At 32.6% G+C, this 20,391-nt stretch overlaps 2 protein-coding genes across 3 annotated transcripts in view; one reads left to right on the top strand and one right to left on the bottom strand.

Annotated features, from left to right (window-relative positions):
- LOC147073140 (autophagy-related protein 16-1-like) overlaps positions 1–20,391 on the top strand; it is a 509,506-nt gene that overhangs the window by 64,785 nt on the left and 424,330 nt on the right. The gene's annotated exons all lie outside the window — the stretch shown is intronic.
- neo (ZP and PAN domain-containing protein neyo) overlaps positions 11,146–20,391 on the bottom strand; it is a 340,024-nt gene continuing 330,778 nt past the window's right edge. The window contains exons 7-14 of the mRNA XM_085945235.1: positions 18,879–18,973; positions 17,679–17,835; positions 17,249–17,333; positions 16,184–16,428; positions 14,521–14,770; positions 13,502–13,672; positions 12,534–12,697; positions 11,146–11,739 (exon numbers count right to left, since the gene is read on the bottom strand). Coding sequence (XP_085801361.1) covers positions 11,379–11,739; positions 12,534–12,697; positions 13,502–13,672; positions 14,521–14,770; positions 16,184–16,428; positions 17,249–17,333; positions 17,679–17,835; positions 18,879–18,973 — 1,528 coding nt within the window. The 3' untranslated portion in view covers positions 11,146–11,378. The remainder of the gene's footprint in view (positions 11,740–12,533; positions 12,698–13,501; positions 13,673–14,520; positions 14,771–16,183; positions 16,429–17,248; positions 17,334–17,678; positions 17,836–18,878; positions 18,974–20,391) is intronic.

Raw genomic sequence — 20,391 nt, 5'->3', positions numbered from 1 at the left:
CTGGCTATGTATTTTTGCTAAATAAAAAAATCTATGTGTGTACTTATGTACGCGCGTTAGAAATTATACTTCTTTGGCGTAACAAAACAAAAACAAAACTTGTAATAACCTAGATTCTTCGAATAGCTCTTAATTATCTTGTTAATTTACACACGTAAGAAAACGGGCCGCTTATTGAAGCGCCGTTGGTTTATTTCTATACACTTTAACTAATTGTATTACTAAATTATTATATAATGGTTTCTCGTTGTTTTTATTTTTAAAGTACCAAATGTCACTCTGACGTTTAATAGTTTGTTTACGTAAGGAATTGCAAATGGCCGATAATAATAAATTCGCTGCCTAGACAACGGAACAATTCTAAACTATAATATTATACTGTGTAATCATCATGATTGCAGTACCATACAGTGGCGTAAAGGTAGTGCGTTCAGATGATAACCGAACAATCGGTAGTTCGAATCCAATCGAGTGCGTTTTTTTCGTGTGAAAAAATAAATTGTGTGTTACATGTCACACGCCAAAAATGCACTGATCTGATTTCCCAAACGCGCCAAAAGAAGTATAACTTCAGAAATCGCATATTTAAATCGTAGATACTGATGTCCCATGTCCGGTGGTGGTGTATTCCTCTGGATACTGTCCGGGTGTTGGTGGCTCGTTTCCGGAAGTAGTGGGCATCGTAAAGTATAATTTTGAAAAACGATTCGCGGGTTAAAGGTGTACCTACTTATCGTGGGAAACGTCGGAATTTTGATTTCGGTCACTCCGTTACGTAACAAAACACATCAAATATAATAAAAGAATCTTCTCAGGTCACCACTGTGGCAATGGTGATGAGGCTTTGTTTAGGGGTCACCACTATGGGGATGTGAATGAGGATAGGATAATGACCGGATGGAGAGTTCATTGGGAGAGATTCAAAGGATGTTTGCGATATACTGCAGCTCGTAAACTGACAAAGTTAAGACTCGTAAAGGTTAAAAAGTAAATTGACAAAGACGGCGAAAACGGGGTTTAGGGCACGTCAAAATTCGTATTAAACTTTTAAAAAAAATATATATATAAAGTAAATGAACTTAATTAGGTACATACTTTTTAATAATTCTCGAACCAGAACGCAATATTAATTTTTTTCACGCCTTGCAATCAGTTTACGATTATATCAAGGAAAATCTTAATATCTCCATGTAATAGCTAGCAGATATATTTCTCTCTATGTATATGTATGTACGCCTCAAAAATAGAGCTTACATTAATAAATTAAAATGTTCAACAAAATAAAAAAAAGATACAACCACCCTTAAGCAAAAGCTCATAATAATAACAAAATGAAAACTTTAACTGTTACAACATTATGAGGTCCTCGTTATACTGACCTATGTCAACATAAAATATATTGTCGCTTTCTTTACCCACTGCGTACTCGTTCATACGTAAACTTGACACACAGTCGAGTAAGTAAGTACTAGCTCAGTTACCCTCGATTATTCTGTACACAATGTGTGTGCACGTACCATTTTGGGTGTAGGGTTGGCAGCAACCAAATACGACACTTAACTTAGTCTACATTTTAATATTAATGTAAGTAGTTAAAAGACACTTTTGAGAACATAATATGTTCTTCTATATCTTCAATATATTATATTATAACCAAAAATCTTTTTGATAAAAATGGTACATTCTTAAATCTTGTGAATTATTCCTTGAATAAAAGAAATTGTTAATAAAAATTATTAGTTAATTTTTAGTAAAATTTTAATAAAAGTTAGTTAATTAAAATTATTATCAAAGAAGTTACAACAAAAAATATTGGAGAGATTTGTGACGTCGGCTAGTAATTAAAGTAGTAGGTATCTACTTTGATTTAGAATACAAAAGCCGATTGCCTTAGTAGCTGCATTTGGAAGAGAGCTGATGAGCAAAGTATTAAGTACCAATAGTTAAAGTTTGTCGCAATTAGTATGTCACCTCGTAGCATAGTGGCTATAATAGCCTATAGGCTCAACAGCTGGTTTGCCTGGTCCCTTCAGGATAAGGGCTTGAGTTTTATTTGGTGCAAATGACATTATAATTGATTTCCTCCAAGCTAGAAATGATTCAGTCTAATTTACTCAGTTTCACTACGTAAGTGCATGAATATAATAGTAGGTTAATACTATCGACCGAAGGTAATTGATTGATTTTGAATTTAAATCCATTAGAATATAATAGTAAGTAGTTACTTCCACTATATTGATTCATTGACTTTCGTGGGTTAGGCCGGAACAAACTTCTGCTAACTAGGGGTCAACTTGAATTTAATATGTATTAATATTAAAAATAGTCGTAGGTACTTTATGTTTATATTATACATATTATATGATAACATACCTTTACTATACCATATATGAATGTTTTGCCAGTAAATCATTTCCGAGAAGATCATACAGCACATTAGGGACTGAGGACTTCAAGTGAAGTTAACGCTGCAGGGAGTGAGGATTAGATATTGTCGTCACTTGCCGCTTACCTTAATAGGCCTGTAAACGAGCCACTTTTTAAGGCAATTTGATACGGCAATTGTGTCGCCGTGAGTAATTCCCCAAAACACGACAATAGTAGTCTACGTTGCCGAAACTTTACATCCATTGCCTATGCTCTCTGGCGCCATGGTTGGTCGACATAATGTAATATTGATCGCAATAGAAAATACGGCAATAATTGCTAGATAAATATATTTCATTCTCGCTCTGCTTCATGTATTCGTCTCTGTTTGACGTCACCCCTAGCAACAATAAAAACATTGTATGTAGTGACAGCTGATTCAACAATACATTATTATAATTTTTCCCTGTGTTGTTATATTACTATGGTGTTATTACTAATCGTCAATTCACAGTACGTACAATGAATAAATGAACAAACCACAGGGCATTGAAGCTTATTAACGAGGTTTATTTACGTCTTGAACTATGGAACGTGGAAGCCAAACTATATAATGATCAAAATATGAAAAGGCAAATTATCAAAACTGCACAAATGTCTGGATCTGGAACAATGTGAGCAATCGAAGAGTTTAACACCCTGAATAAATACATTTAACTCCTGTATGAATCTCTAGTTGGCAAAAATCGAAGAGTAACGAGCAGTGTAATAGTAATCAGTGTTGCTTTCTTCATAACTGTATCTACTATCATTTTCTTCGCACTAATTATTGTATTTAACAAATACCTACCAAAAGTCAATTTTTGTTATTCTCGTAAAGTTTTTAAATAAATAATTATCAATAACTAATATCTGGTTTATATTACTTATTGTTTCACGTTTGTTCAAGTAGGACCCGATCCAAATCCTTATTTTATTTTAGATTTGTTTATCTGATTATTTAGGACGAAATATGGTGCAGAAACTTCATTGCCGGCCGTTGTTGTCACGTGTACGCACAAAATACATCACCTTCACTTGCCTGACACTGATGACGGGTCATACATTGCCCAGCAACTGGGCAATAGTTGCATCATTTTTTAACAATTGTATCGGCAATCTGCAATTTTTGATGCTCGTTTACGGGCCCCTATAGAGCTACATGGCAAATATTTAAGATGGACCTTGACCCTGTGCCTAGGTTTCTATAATAATAAAATAATTACACATCACTACGAGTAACGCAAACCTTTTTTAAGGTCAGTTCTGTCATGACATGGTGTATTGTAATTACCAATAAAAAAATAATATCTCCAACTAACGAAAAATGAATAGTATTGTAGACACCTGTGAATAGTATGTAGGGTCAATACCCTACCATCCAGCATGACTTGGCATGAAACCATTAATTTATAACTACAATGTATCTTGCAACATAATATTGTTAAAATTACAAAACAAGCGATTTATGTGAGTCAATCAAATTTCAACAGAAAGCTAATTTAACAAAATAATTTAATAATTCAATTAATCAACAATATCGCAAATTAATAAATAATGCTATTTAAGTTTGCTATGATATGCACAAAAGTTGTTTGTATGAAAATCAATCTTGCGCAAAACTGCATAATTGTTCAAATTAAAATCAATTATTTATAATTTACAAACGAATCATGCATTACACAATAAAGCTTGATTATCAAAATATTCATGTAGTGATAACAGCATTTTTCTATTGTATCGAATCAATATAAAACACTCAGTAGAAGAAATCAACAGGATCATTCAGTTATCAAAGATTCAAACGTAAGGTTATCGCCCGATCGAACATCGCAATTCATCAGAACGCATACTCGTGATTTTACTCCATCAAAATTACTAACGGTAAAAAATTGCTTGCAAATTATATCAATTTTTATTGTTCGGGTATTCTTGCACAATCGTAAATTTGGGCAATTTACGAACTGCAATAGATTGCAATACACTCAAGTCTCTCCCGATCAATCCTCTACGTGGTCATCATCATCATCAATTTGGAGTCAAACCAACCTACCCTGCCTGTTCCTTATTTCATCTCCTTTCTAAAAGAATATTTAAGTGTTTAACTTCCTCAGGTGTCAACCCTATAATATGCGCCATCGACGGGATTTCTCTTTCATCCGAAAAGGTCATCGAACTGAACCCGAAACTTGTTCCCATTATAAACAACATTTCATTTTAAATGGTTATTAAACTGTCGTATACTGAGCCCAAACAGTGATAAAGAAAGGTATTTATTTGATTCCCATTTATTATAAGTAAGGGAGTTGATATATGCATATACTATTATTATAATATCAAATAAACGACTACCGTCCATCTACAGCTACACCTTTGCAATAGTATATTTCGTCAGCGTATATGTCAAGGGAGTCGAGCCACAAATTTGGCGAAAATGAGTTAACTACTTAAAAGCATTTCATTACCAACATACCTTTATTGAATTCCAAAATTAATCAATATGTATCTATTTCGATTTTTTTATAGATGCCTTTATGGATACCTCGTATTTACTATCGAGGTTTCTTTAAGGACTTTGGCACGCAAACTACTCTACTTGATGCTAGTCAAATGAAAATTGTGGCGGCTGAGAGAATATGCCTTATTGAAAACTATTCTTCTAGCCGCATCGGGTATTGCTAATTTGAATTCGGCCACGGCCAATGAAATCGCCTTGTAAAAACTCTGGAAAATTCTTTGTAGCGCATGGCGGTGGTGATTCTGATGCCGAGTTTTTCCCGTGGTTAAAGAAATGTCGCATAGGACTGATATTCTGAGCATATACTTATCCTATCTTATATGACTGCAGTCACTGGATCTGAAAGGCATGAATCGATTTCGATTGTCCTCTTCAGGTTTTGTGGTTTATAGTTTCGTTATGTTGCTGAGATTTCTTCACATTGTGGGATACATGTACTCCGACCGGAAGCCTTAATGGATACCCTACGTTTACTTTCATGGTGTCTTTATTGACTTGATGATTATAAATTGCAGCTATACGACAGATATAATTCAGTGGCGAAGCGTGGAGGTAGGCCGTTAAGATTCGACATAAATAGTGCAAATTAAACTTTGTCAGTCATACGAATTTGTTTTCATTAAACTAAGACTACAATTTACAGGTGGTGTTGGTTAGTTTTTAAAAATCAATTAAACCCAGCCTAAACCAAACCATAACATAGTATGATTTGAGCGATCCGACAAAATTGTGCACAATTTTTCATTCATATTATGTCGTCATTAGTATGTCACTGCGTAGCAGAGAGGTAATGCGCGGATGGGACGTAAACCCGGGAGATACAGGGTTCGATTCCCTGCCGGGGTGGCTTATTTTTTTCAAAAAGATTTTTTCTATTGGTTATAATATATTTTCTCAGAAGTGTTTTCAAAATTATGTATGTTCAATAAATAGAATGTTACATTCTTAAATCTTGTGAATTATTCGTTTTTTAAAAGAAATAGTTAATTATAAATCATAATAGATATAAAATATTATTCTATCTATAAAATATCCAAAATTATGTATGATTTAATGACATTATTTTAGTTATTCTATAGATAGACGAGTATTTTTTTGACTATTGTCTATTATGGTTTGGTTTTTGCAGGGTTTAAGGGAATTTTAAAAACTAAATAACACCATCTGTAAATTGTTGTATTAGTTCAATGAAATCAAATGCGTATGGCTGACAAAATTTAGTGTGCACTACGTATGCCAGATCTTAAAAGAGTACCTCTACATTTCACCACTGAGATATATTATAATATGAGATAAAATATATATAATATGACACAAAAAAACACGTTATTATTTGAAAAAGTTTATTTGATAAATTGTCCGTCCAATATTAAATCGTTACAATTATCTTGTTGACAAAAATACATATACTTAGGTAGTTCATTAGAAGTCGTGTTCAAGGCACCAGTTTGTATACAAACTAACCATTCTTTGACTGAAAACACATATTCAGTTATTTTTAATCAGTTATAGTTATATAAGAAAATACATATTTTATGGACAGAATGTGTTATAAAAAAAATGTTATAATTTAATATAAATATTTCTAAACGCGGACCAACTGACGACTGATGCGATTCGTGAAATTCCGGAAGCTTTCGTTGTTTTTTTCAATTTCACGAAATGCCACGGAATTTTCTCAATTATTTCAAGTGAATGTGCTTGTCTATAATAAAATAAATAAATTTAAAATATCAATTTAAGTAATTGCATTAATTAGGTACTTATAATTTTTAATTATGTCAAAATTATTCAATAAATGACAATAATTACATACTGCCTATTATTTTAATGACAATATAAAAATATACTTCAAATATTGTGGGTGTCGAAAGAAAAACCGTCTAATTATCGATAAATATTTTTTTAATGTTCAAAAAATAGTTACAATGAAATTAATATGACGTGCCAAAAGCTAAGCGTAAGCTTTTAAAGTCAAATAATACTATGTATTTATATCTTGTTTGTTGTAAATAGGGTATTTTTTTTTATCGGTTATCTCTACAATAAGCTGTGTTTCATTTTGATATTTCAGCTAGTCTACTACCCACAAATATAACCCGACGTTTGTATATGTTTTTGGATTCTAATTTAAACTAATAAATTGTACATTAAGAGTTTATAAAAGAGGTTTGAAGATTTGCACAAAATCAATATTTTTTTATGATCGTTATATGTGAAAATACTATCAATATGTGGCGAAGTGCTGTTATGAATAAATTGATTAATTATTACCAAGTGCATTTTAAACCAGAATCACCTCAAGTCGTCATTAACAGTTGGTCCAGGAGGAAGGGATAAGCAAACTTTTAAAGGCTTATTTTATTAATATTATAAGTCGTTCAATACTCCGCACACACTTTGAATAGTTTGCAGCTTCTGCCAGTCAGTCTTTCTTCGTCATTCATCGAAATAAACCTTCAAAATGTCGTGGTCATCCCGACCTCCAATATCAAGATAATAATATAATATATTCTAACTGTATAATTAATTATTAAAAACTACAATTTATTACCCTACGTTAACTGCTAAATGTTACTTAACACTACAATATGCGATTACTACTGGAAAATGTATAAAAAAATATTAAGTACGTCTATTCAAAGTATAGCATTACTTCTGGTACATTGTTACGTATGTAGAAGATATACCTATCGTATTAAATGTACATATTATAAAAAAAAATGAGTATTACACAAAATTTTAAAACTTTGTGCTATAAAATAAATACGATTATTTTAATAATTGTCAATAATATAATATAAATCATAAGGTAAATACACGCAAACTTAGTCCTTTTTAAGGGCGTCCGTAGTGGGAATGGCACAACTGGACGCCATGACAATTGGACGCCGCACTATCGTATACACGTATACAGAACGTAGATGAGGAATTTTAATTAGTTTCTATATACTTCTTAGTAGTTTTAATTCATTTTACTATTAACATAATGTTTTTTTTATTGCGGATTGAGAATTACCATGCCTAAGGCTTTATATAAAATAAAAAAACTCTTTTTTCGTTGGAACTTAATATGCACGATTAAATCATTATTTACGTCTGCCTATTTAAATTCTCAACAACTATGAAATCATAATATAATAATTTAAATATAAATAATAATATTAAATATTGTTTTTAAAAGTACATATAAGTACCTAACGTCTATTTAATTTCGAATTGCGTGGCGTCCAGTTGTTCCGCCGCCAAATCGTCCTAGACCCGTCCGTAGTGCAGTGTTTTGTGAAATTCGCGAGCTGATAATAAATCATATATATTTAATATATATATTTACTTCGATATTAGTATACATATGATATGTTAATATATATATATTTAGTACTGTGTACTTGAATAATCTATGTTAATTGTATTACATACTATTATTGCGATGCGGTGTTTGTACCGCGTAGGCTCATTCAATCCATTTGTGTACAAGATATTTAGTTTGCGTTAAAAATTGCTGTGTATTAATTTTAACATTATATTTTATATATATGTTTAGTCTTTTGTTGACATATGCAAAATTATCGATCGTATAACTAACGTTTCGTTATATTATTATCATCTTTTTTTTAAAAACATATTTGAGTCCAATTTTGCGTTCAAAGTTTTCGTAAAAGATCAAAAAATCAATGATCTAAATTGCACATTTCCATACAAAGATTATACATTACAATATTACCCTATTATTTGCTGAGTTTGTTTTACTGTTAATACGTTTTGTGCTTAAGACATAGATTTAAAATGTCATAACTACACACATTTAAACGAAATCTGCAAAAGAAATTACCTAAGTGTTGTAATATGATTTTAATGCCTACCCAAAGTAATAACGTAATACATAGATTCATATCTATAATCCCGCATAAAGAAACTACTCAATTTCAGTGATATATTATTAAAATATCATTAAAGAGGTCTTCGATTAGTACCAATTGCTTGACGCTAATTTTTAACAATCAATCTAAATGAACATTTTAATGATAGAATATCAAGTCTGTTTTCTAATTCAGCACTTAAGAGTCAAAATTACGTTATTATAAGACTTACGGTTACTCTGTCTATACGTAACTCATGCGAATCTAAATCACAATATGTAAGTGATTATACTTATAAATTCAATAAGCAGTTAGCTTTTCAATAACTGATGTAATTATTATAGTGATTTAGCTTGATATATCGCGTTGTTATTTTGAGTAAGTACAGGTATGGGTGTTATAAGCTTAACGGTCTAGTCTAGTATGTATCGATATGACTTCCGTTTTGCGGCGTTCTCCGGGTCAGTTGGTTACGGTGTGGCTTTGCGCTGACGGGGATCTACCGTTCGATAACAGTTGGTCGCTTTTTGCGGGAATTATTCAAATATTATTATAAATTATAAGTAATAATAGGTAATGAAAGTGTATCTTTGATACATCCGGTACTGTGGCTTTTATGAAAAGTGATTTTTCAATCGCCGAATTCTTCCTAAGTGTCAGACCGACGCTTTTTTATTTGTACGTATTTATTTTTATTGAATACTTTATTGTAATGTTAGATTGAATCAAAATGGAGCAACTGTAAACATCTACGTGAGTTGTTTGTGAGTGTTTTTAGAAAGAAATGTGTCAAATAGTCGTTATTTTCGAAAAAAAGTTTCAATCAAAATAAAATTAAAACTATTTTAGATTGTGTATTTTGTCACAGAATCTGCATCAGAAAAAATGTGTCATGCCGAGTAACGTATTCTAGAATACAAAGCGTGTAATAAACATGACAAAAAACGTACCTACTATATTTTCAATTTCAATTTGACAAGTAATTTATACGATCTATGCAACATAATTTACCACCCATCTTTACTTACAAATACTGTCACTGTCATGATAATTGTTTGACATTAAACATGCTGGAATAAATTTTATAAATTTCAAATGTCCCGCCATTTGCACATACTTTTATACTTCGATACGCTTAATATAAACTAAACCATTTATTTAGTACTTACTGATCGATTATTTATGTCGTCAATACGTAATTTTTGTAATAGTTAACTGATAAATACTATTGCAGAATTGGGTTTTTTTTAACCAATAACGAAGATGCTAAACACCTCATTAACAAGTTTATACTTGCTTTTATCTTGCAAATAAATTCCTAACTTATATAACTAATAATGAATGACCGTGATAATTGGACTCAAATACGCTTTACCTTTACCTCCTTACTACTCCGATAAGTATATATATGAGATACTGATCGATGATAATTAATATCGCAGTTATATTATCGACTTTGCAGTTACGTTTCAACGGGATAAATCATGCCATACGTAATTTGTTATTACAGTGAAATTTTCATATTGGCAAGGTGACTCGTTGATATCGCGATAACTCGAATTATATCACAAATTTAGGTCAACATAGCAAGTCTTGTTACGTTAGCAATTTAAAAAAATGTTTTCGTCAATAACGTTATATCTTTTTTGAGACCTTAAATTAGTATTAATAAAACGTGACAATTCTAATTATAGTTATCGCAATTTATAAAATTTGCAAAACTAATTTAACAACATTATTAATGCAGTCATTGATTGTATGTTTTAAATAAGTCCTTCGAATTATATATTTAAATAAATATCAAATTATATTTTAAAAATGATCAAATAATTATTTTTTTAACAAACGTTCTTTTGTGCTTTTTGTACAAATGCAGAAATAATAACGTAATTTCAACGCGTTAAAAGGCACAATATTTTTTCTATACTTTGTCGAAATCCAAAAATGAATAAAATCTTTTTTTTTTAAATACGAAACGCGTTACACAACTAATTTTGATAATTTAAAATTATCAACGTACTGGATAATATTAGATCTTAAGGATAAACTGATGACAGAAAAATACTTCAGATGGCATAAACATTTTAAGTATAAAACAGTGACAACTGAAATTATATTGGTATTCGATTGTATTGCTAACTATTATATCCATATATTATATTTCCGTATCATGTGTTATCCTTAAAATTCATATTACACCCTGATACACTATGTTTATCTGAGTTGAGAGAAATTTTACATTTATCTCAATAGATAATTTACTTGTAACCAAAAACACTGTTCGTTTAATTTTAGTACCCCCAAAAAACACGTGTAGACCCGGTGTATTTATTATATATATTTTTTTAAATAGTTTTTTTTAATTATTGAAAAGCTCTCAATACTTTTGCAAATATGACCATTGTAATATTCCTGGTAAAGGCCTCCTCGCAGAGTTGTAGAGAAAAGATTTGAAGCAATTTCCCGCCAAAATATCAATCACCAAATTTAAAATTATATTAGAACAGTGTTTTTTGTTGTGAACAGTCTACGAAAATAATATCGATCCCGCGCTTTTTAAAATTAAGCGCCTTATCAACATTCTAAAGGTAAAACTAAAAATGGCGATGGTGCGCCGCTCGTCCGCCGTAACTGCTGGCTTCGTAGATCTTCGCGGACTGTACGGATGGCGGCACTCCCATCGCGAGGTCCGCGGCCTTGGCGGAGGCTCTCGCGCGTCTTCTCGCGACCGCCCACGCTGCCGCTACTGCAGCCTGAGCGAGTAATAAAGCTGCTGCTGCGAGCGCGAGGCCACCTCCTCCCAGGCATGGTCCTCGGAGATCTGACGCTGAGAAGACGGTCTCGCTGGTTGACAGTGTTGTCTGGTTTCCGCTGCGCTGCTTCTCGAATCCGAATTTGTCGGTGATTTGGATCGTTTGTACGAGGAGCATGTCTTCACGCGGTGATGACGCGGATCTATGGAAGAGTAAACAATCATATGATGAGAATTGTTTCAATGAATAAAATTAAAAGTATATATTCTATACACAAGACTGCTTTCGGTCGCTACGGTAGCTATCTAGGGTAGGAGTATCGAATTATTAGTTCTTATTGTATCTGAACATACATTTCAATAATTAGAATGGTACATTCTTAAATCTTGTGAATTATTCGTTGAATAAAAGAAATAGTTAATTAAAAATTATTAGCAAGTTCGAGTAAGTTACAACATAAAATATTGGAGAGATCCGTGACGTCGGTTAGTAATTAAAGTAGTAGGTAGGTACCTACCTACTTTGATTTAATAAATAAAAACCGATTGCCAATAGTAGCTTGATTTCGAAAAGCGCTGATGAGCAGGTATTATAAAGACCAATAGTTAAAATTTATCGTAATTAGTATGTCACCTAGTCGCATAGTGGACAATGCGCACGGGGGCGTAAACCCAAGAAATGCACGTTCTATTCCTGCCGGGTGTCATACTTTTTTCAAAAAGATTTTTTATATTGGTTATATATTTTCTCAGATGTGTTTTTCAAAAAATTATGTATGTTTCATAAAACGGATTTATGTTGTCAATGCGTTCGGTTATCATTTTCCCGCCAAAACGCAGTATGCTGCGGCAGCTTTCGGCAGCTGCATAGTTTACACTTGCGTGTGTTTGCGATGATAGAAAACAGTGAATTGTATTTATGACTGATTAATTATTTTACAATCGTACGTAAAATAGATTAGCCAGAATTATTTAAAAAATAAAATATTTTTCTTACCTCTTCTTACGTCCGTATGAGAGCACTGATCTGAGGTCTCCTGGTCCGCTAGTACGACCGCATTGAACTGGTTCGCAGGTGGGCATGCAAGGTGTTACCAGGGCGCGGAATTGGACAACTTCCGAAGACGGGAACTTGAATGCGTCGAAGTGAGACAGGAGCATCTGTTACGAATGAAAAATGACATTAGTAACATTATCTCTATGGTATACGTGATCCATATTATTAGTTTTCTATATATGTATCTGAGTTATTGAACGTTATTCTATTTAAATTCTAATGGATTCAAGCTCTGTACTATTCCATTTAAGTCGTTTTTTGTGACCCGGGTTTCGCCTTTCGGCATCTTCAGGCGTCGTTTACACTCACCAAAGGTAAACACACACTGACAACGAACACTCTTAACTCTAGCTAATATAATAAATCAATACAATAAAGTAGGTAAAAACTCCATTACCTACCTATCAAGTCAAAGGTCACAAAAAATACAATAAACAAATTATGAATAGTTAAAGTGTCAGTAAAAAACCTAATTAGTAAAAATCCTATCTTATTAATAACAATACAGTCGATAGCATATTATTATAATAAATCGTCAAAACCTAATAATAGATCGTTACTCTTTATAAACAATAAAAATACTACACTCAAGAGGCGTAAATCGTCAATTCTAAGAAAAATAATGAATACTACACTATGCCATGAGACTCAATGCCAGTAGTGCGATAGTAGAAGTGAAACGATCACACAACTACCCGGGCTTTGAAAAAACTTCATTGTGTATCGAACCCGGAGCCCCCGAGTGAGACCCCAGTACCTTATGTACTGTACCACGAAGGTCGCCATTGTTACAATAAATGAGTGAGAAATATACTACGCAACTTCATTTTTTTGCTATCTATTAATTATCAGTAAATACTTACGTTTATTTTGAAGTACTTGAATATTATATAAAAAGGGTAGCTAACCTTTCCGGTGTTGGCAGACTTGAAGAGGGGTCCCATGATGAAGTGGTCTGTTGGGCAACCGTCTGAGTCGATAAGGGTGATTTCGCTGGAGTCGACGCCGTCCATGGCGACCAGTTCGCGGACGAAGATTTCGAATGGTGAGTTGGGGTCGAGGATTTCGAAACGGAGGGCCTGTGTAAATTATATTTGTTATTTTTATCTGCAATTTTATGAAACTTCTACAAAAGAAAACGTGATGATGTGAGTTGTCTCGTTTTTATGTTGTTTTAATTCTAACTCCTTTATTGAAATTTTACTTTGTAAATTCAAAAAAATGTGAGTCATTTATCGAACATATTATAGATTTAATCTATAATTTCAAATGTGCAACGAGTTATCTTAATATATATTTTATGATATACGATTGTGAAATTGTTTTAATGATATATATATTTCTATATTTCATCCTATCATTCATGTAATTTGTGAAAACAGTCTTTCTAAAAAAGTGTAAATGTTCACTGTTATAAATGAAATGCATTTATATCATAACAATATATCGTCATCTTACTATTAAAACCTCGTAAGTCTGTTTGAGAAGAATGTTGAGGGGAAACGAAAAAACGTAATAAAAACAATATTTTAAACACCTCTCTCATCGATGTATCTGGTTGTGAAATACGAGGTTTTAATTCCATGTTTGAAACCACGTGACCTACGAGTTTTTTAAAATTTGTCTTTAAGTGGACAGCATACTAGTCCAGAGAACAGAGGTTTTCGATATGATTTAAAATGTTTTTTAGTTTAAATTTTATCGAATAAACTTAATTTTTCCATAATATCGGACTTACGAGGTCTTAATAGTAAGGTGACGATATGTATATATATGTTTATTATAAATATAGTTAACACCTTGTCTCGACGTGTATTTTAAATTTATTATTCACATATATGATAAGCAAAATAAATAAGATGGTCCACACGGGTGACTATTTGTCAAACGTATGGAAATATTTATATAATAGTTGTAGATCACTCACCAGGGGGTCTCCGACTTCGGCGGTTGGTACAACGTCGTTTCCTTCGCGATCTGTGATCTTCATTGCCACGTTGGGCGAGTCGACGATGACTTCCTCTGACAGTGCAGGTTGGATGTCTCCGTGGATTCCAAGGTCGACTTCGTTCGATACGGTCTTGTTGGTGAGGTCATACTGGCAGGTCACGGCGAGTCCAAGATCTGATGATGTGACGATTGTGTCGTGGTGCTGGATGACTACGTCATTTAAATATCTAGAGAGAGATGTCACAAATTAATTTGCTGCCCAATGGAAATAAAATAAAATTTGAACATACATAACTTGAAAACACCTCAGATATATATATATACCCACTAAAAAAAAATATATTTGAAAAAAATACGAAACTCGACAGGATTTGACCCCGTATAACCACTGGTATCGCGCCAACTATGGATTATCCAATTATGCTACGAGCCTCCTATCTAATTACGACAATTTAAACGAGTAGGTCATACATGAAATGCTTATGAAATTGCGTTATTATTGACTATCGATTTTTGTGCATTAAATCAAGGAACATTAATTACCTTTATTACTAACCGACACCCGGCTCTCTCGCCAAATATTTTTAGTTATAACGTCTACTTGAACTTGCTAACAATTTTTAATAAACCATTTCTTTTATTCAAATGAATAATTCACAAGATTTTGAGAATGTAACATTCCATATATTGAACATACATAACTTGAAAACACCTCAGATATATACCCACCAGAAAAAAATATATTTGTATGTTCAATATATGGAATGTACATTCTCAAAATCTTGTGAATTATTGATTTGAATAAAAGAAATGGTTTATTAAAAAGTTAATTTGTTTAAATGTTGTCATCTCGAGTTATAAATAAATTATCCAAATGTGAGTCTGTTTCAATTTTCTTGGTTAGGTTAGGGTATTTTTTCGATAATCTTTCGATCGTTGTGCGGCTGATTTTGCCCTAAATGTGTTGGTGAAATTAAACAATAAACACAAAACCCTATTTCACACTGGCAAAATATATTTTAACTGGCACACGAATGCGTTATACTCGCGGCAGTAACGTAAATTACACTGCGCATCGGGAATTTTCGACAGTCAATTTTCGAAACTTGTAGGTATGCAGTACGCCGTATCACACTTCACCGTAAAATGTTGTATCCGAAATAAATGGCCTTATATTAAAGAACGTCCAACCTCTTTGGGTCGTATAATACTGACATAAAATCCATGTCTAAATAAAACACGGTTCTTGTCGGTTTACACTTTACAGGAAGCCAGCAGCAGACAAATTACTGGATTAACTAACCTAACCTAACGTAACGTTAGGTTATCATTCTTGAATTCATGAATTTTGCCAAAATCAGCTATGAAAATTGAATTAATGTTCATATTGAATTTAATAAAATTTGAGACCGTATAGTATACCAGCTATAGTCACCTCTTTCCGATAAGAAAGCTTACGGTGAACTGTGCCACGGTGAAATATTTTACGTACAATTTACACGTACTTAACTAAAAAAATCTGTTCAAAAAGAACAAACTAGTTTGGTGTTTGGCGTTTGGTTGTGTTTGAAATACCGATATGCTGGATTATGTCAGTTTTAAAGTGTAATAAGTTTAGTTAGATTCAATTTATTTTTCACCTTCCAAGTCCATTCTGCTTCACATTGCACTCGATATTGTTGTATCCCATGTGCAGTTCGAATTCCAAGCTCTGTGACACGTCCACGACGCACGAGTTGGGGCTTCCCTTTGCGTAGATCTTTCCGTCGAAGAGTTTGGAGGTCTGAATGCGGGCGACCATATCTCCTGATCGGCAGTCGATGGAGACGTTGTAGCAGGATGACAGTTCGTAGGTGGCTGCTTCTGGCACGTCTAAGTAGGGATCCTAAGGAAACAACAACAATCATTAATCTCAAAGTTGTTGAAAAAAACCATATACTTATCATGTATAAACCAACTCCTACAATATAGAGTTTTCTACGCCACATCGCTGTATGTTCTGACACTGTTGCGTCACGTGGTTTATGTGCGCTTATACTATTACGTCACGTGGTCTTTAAGTATGGACTCGTCATAGTAGATACTCTCTGATATTATTGAGATAAATTAAAACCTTCCTTTTCTCTTTCTCTTCCTCGCTAATGGGAGGCATTTTGATGATACTAAAACTCCACGCGATAACAAACACACATTGAATTATGGGCACGGGAATGTAGTAGCGGGGAAAGTAAATGTGGGGGGAAAGTTTTAGTTCCAGAAACGACCGTAGTGACGTAAAGACTTGATATAGAAGTCGAACTGTAGTTGAGCCTATTTAATTTAAAAATCTGTAAATTTGTTATAAAAAGAGTAAATACAATGGATAAAAAAAGTGACATTAATTGAGTTAGGAGATAATGCCAACTTCACGGCATTAATATCTGTGCAGTTTACCAACATAACGATGGTTCATTCATTTGTTAAATCCGTCCAAATGTCATACTCGTTTATAAGACTCCTTCTAAATAGTCAAGATTCTATGATTAATTTCTACTGGTCTTACTGTCATATTAGATATTATATATGAATGGGTAGCAACTGTTATAATATAAAAAAAACTTTGATAGGCTCTCTCTTTTTAAATATGTTCAATATTTCTTAAAAAATGCTTATTTGATTGTCATATAAAAAAGATCATTATTCTATAACAGTACGTATTTTATTACCTGAATATCAGCAAGTGTAGCTCTTGAATGATGAGACAATCTGCAAACATGTTCTCCTGTATCTCCATGATCGTATGAATGACATCTGTTAAACGAAACAAATTTAAATGATTATTTAGTTTTAATCTGTTTATGTTTGTCTCCAAGCTCTGTTATAAGGGAACATCTGATGTCAGTCGAGTCAATCCTGTCATTGTTTGAACCGGTAGGAAATTGTTATTTAATTCATATGAAAGACAATTTCTCAATTATTACTATCGACAAAAATGTGGTGTTTTAAAGCACCTTATCATGACTGTTTGGCTATAGAATATTATTAAATTAGAATTGAAATCATATATTACATTGTTGTTCACACTATTCGAGTGATTTAACGTGTGTTACTTCACACGTCAACATAATGTAATAATAATGTATGTTCGATATTTACCTGAATGGTGAATTGAGGCAAAGTTCCCTGCATTCTTCAACTGTCTGGACATCTTGGTATACGGAGTCAACTGTCTTCAAAATTCTTCCGTTCATTTTCTTGAATTCGCACAGTTTCGTCGGTTCTTCTACGCAGTTGTTCTCCAGGTAGTCAGTATCTGGAATAAACGCATCATATTATTATTGAATATGTAGTAGTACAAACATACATAATTTGAAAACATATCAGAAAAATATATAACGACTAGAAACAATCTTTGGGTTCGAACCCGCGCCCCCTGGGATTCGCGCCTATGTGCTCTAACCGCTAATCTATGCGTGTCCTGTAGTTAACTAGTGATTTTTACAATTATCACTGAAGTGCTTTCTAAATTACTTTATTCAAGGTCAACTACCTTTGTATTTTAAATCAAAGTATTAATAATTACATTAATTACTAACCGGTATCAGGATCTCCAAATTTTTGTTATAACGTACTTGCACTTGCTAATATTATAATTAACTATTTTGTTTTATTCAATGAATAATTTACAAGATTTAAAGAATGTAACACTTTTTATTGAACATACATAATTTGAAAACACTTCGGGAAAATATATTTAAAAAAAGATCTTTTTAGTGGTTACATATTTCTCTGATGTGTTTTAAAATAATGAATGCTAACTAAAGAATGTTACATTCCTAAAATCTTGTGATTTTTTCGTTGAATAAAAAAAATAGTTTATTTCAATATTTTGCTATAGAGGACTCGATCAATAATTCAAGGAATACCACAATACCTTTGACTCTACAAATGTGATTAAAAATATGTTCATTCATTTAACATACCTATTCACATAATATCACCTAGTAATTAAACCATATTTTAATTATTCTATCAAATGTTTTACGGCTTACAATAACGAATAATTATGTCAATATTCATGCATGTATTGAATATGCACAGGATTTAATATTTTTCACTGGAAAATCTACTATATTGTCTAGCTACAAAAATCCCACATAAGATTTGGCTACATGTTTGCTATGTCTGTTCTCTGTATGCGTATTAGTCTCATATATATATTTTTTTAAATTTTGAAATGTCAAATACATGACTGACACGTCTTGGAGCAATTTTCTGCAAAGCCGCACAGAAGCAAATGCGCTTTGTTAAAAGTTGAAAAAAATATTGTAAGTTTAGTGAAGTCCCTTTTGTTACCTTCGTCTTGCTCGAACGACTCCGTCCCGGCCAACGTGATGCGGTCCATGTCAGTCAGGTCGCATTCTCCGGTCTTGTTGTTGTAGTTCGCCGATCTGTTGGAGCAAAATAACCAAAATAAGGTAAAAAAAAATATTCAGACAGTTGTTATTGCGATATTGAACGACTCAATCTCTCGCGTCTGCGGTTAACCGCAATATGACGCTGCAGGTAGATACAGGCTTTATGGAATGTTCATTTAGATGATCACGATATTGATTTCGTACTATCATAACCTTAAGGGTCCACGTGCCATATGAAGGTCGTATTTATTTGTTGGTATCTTCGGAAGCAAAACGTGGATCATATTTCGATGGACGGTGGGAACAATCACATTAGTCAAACATGCATGTTTTTCAGGACGCAGTCTGGTGACATTTTTTCAAAGAAATCTTTCCATAATTTTTAAAAATTATCATTTCAAAATAGGTCATTGATTTATGCAATATTATTTTTTTAGAAATATAAAAATATAATAAGATACAATAAAAAAAATCTTAAAATTCGACATGAGTATGTGATTGTTCCTCCCGGTCATCGATTTAGCCTTTGCAGGAAAGTAGTACCTATATGTTATTGTGATGCCTCGTCTTTTCTTATCTTTAGCATCAATATTTCATAATAATGTGAGCCGCCGAGGTACAAAACCCGTTCTGGCGACATTTTCCACATAACAAAATCTTAATAAACACTTTTTATTCCATATCTACTGCGACAATATATAATGCATAATTTTATTCTCTCGTCATATTAACTGGCATACAACGGTGATGACAAGTAGGTAACCCCAATTGCAATGAAATTTCATGTTGATTATAAAAAAAGGGGTTTTAAAAATATCCTAAGTGGTTTTGCGACTCGATGACTCACAAAAAATATTATAAAGAAAGTAAACGATTCGGTATCGAAAATAACGGTAGGTACCTACTTAAAGTTGAAGTTAGCAACTAATAAAATAGTATTTTAATATTGGATAAGTACACGCTAATTAATAGCTCGGAAAGACCATGATTTTAGATAAATAATTACCAGTGACATAAACCCGAAATCAAGTCGTCGGTGACTTTTAAAAGCAACAAATGTGCTATAGTAAATATGTTTATTATACTGCGAGACGACGCTAATGTTTTTTTTATATGTTGTAAAGTTGTATGTATAATAGGTACAGTATCCACTGTAGCCGTGTTGATAGAACGACCGTCTATGAGCTATATCTTGTTATTCAATGTGTAAGAAGCGAATGGTCATCAATTTTTTTTCTCTTAAAAGTCTGTTAATTTGACTTTTACCCTGTCCAGTACAGTAAGAGGTAAAGTCTAATATCAAAGTAAACAATTTGAAATCACACTGCGTCTTGTCTAATTTGTACACGAATAAATAAATTAAAGAGTAGGTATATTGAATTTTCCTGGTTATATTATGTATATTGGCGTAATCAATAATTTGATTATAACATCAACCGCAATTGGAAATC

Source organism: Rhyacophila brunnea, unplaced genomic scaffold (assembly GCF_057557595.1).
Source record: "Rhyacophila brunnea isolate RB1 unplaced genomic scaffold, BYU_Rbru_1.0 scaffold_18, whole genome shotgun sequence".
NCBI classification, from domain to species: domain Eukaryota; kingdom Metazoa; phylum Arthropoda; class Insecta; order Trichoptera; family Rhyacophilidae; genus Rhyacophila; species Rhyacophila brunnea.
The sequence above is the reverse complement of the archived record's forward strand: the minus strand, read 5'-3'. Positions and strand labels throughout refer to the sequence as shown.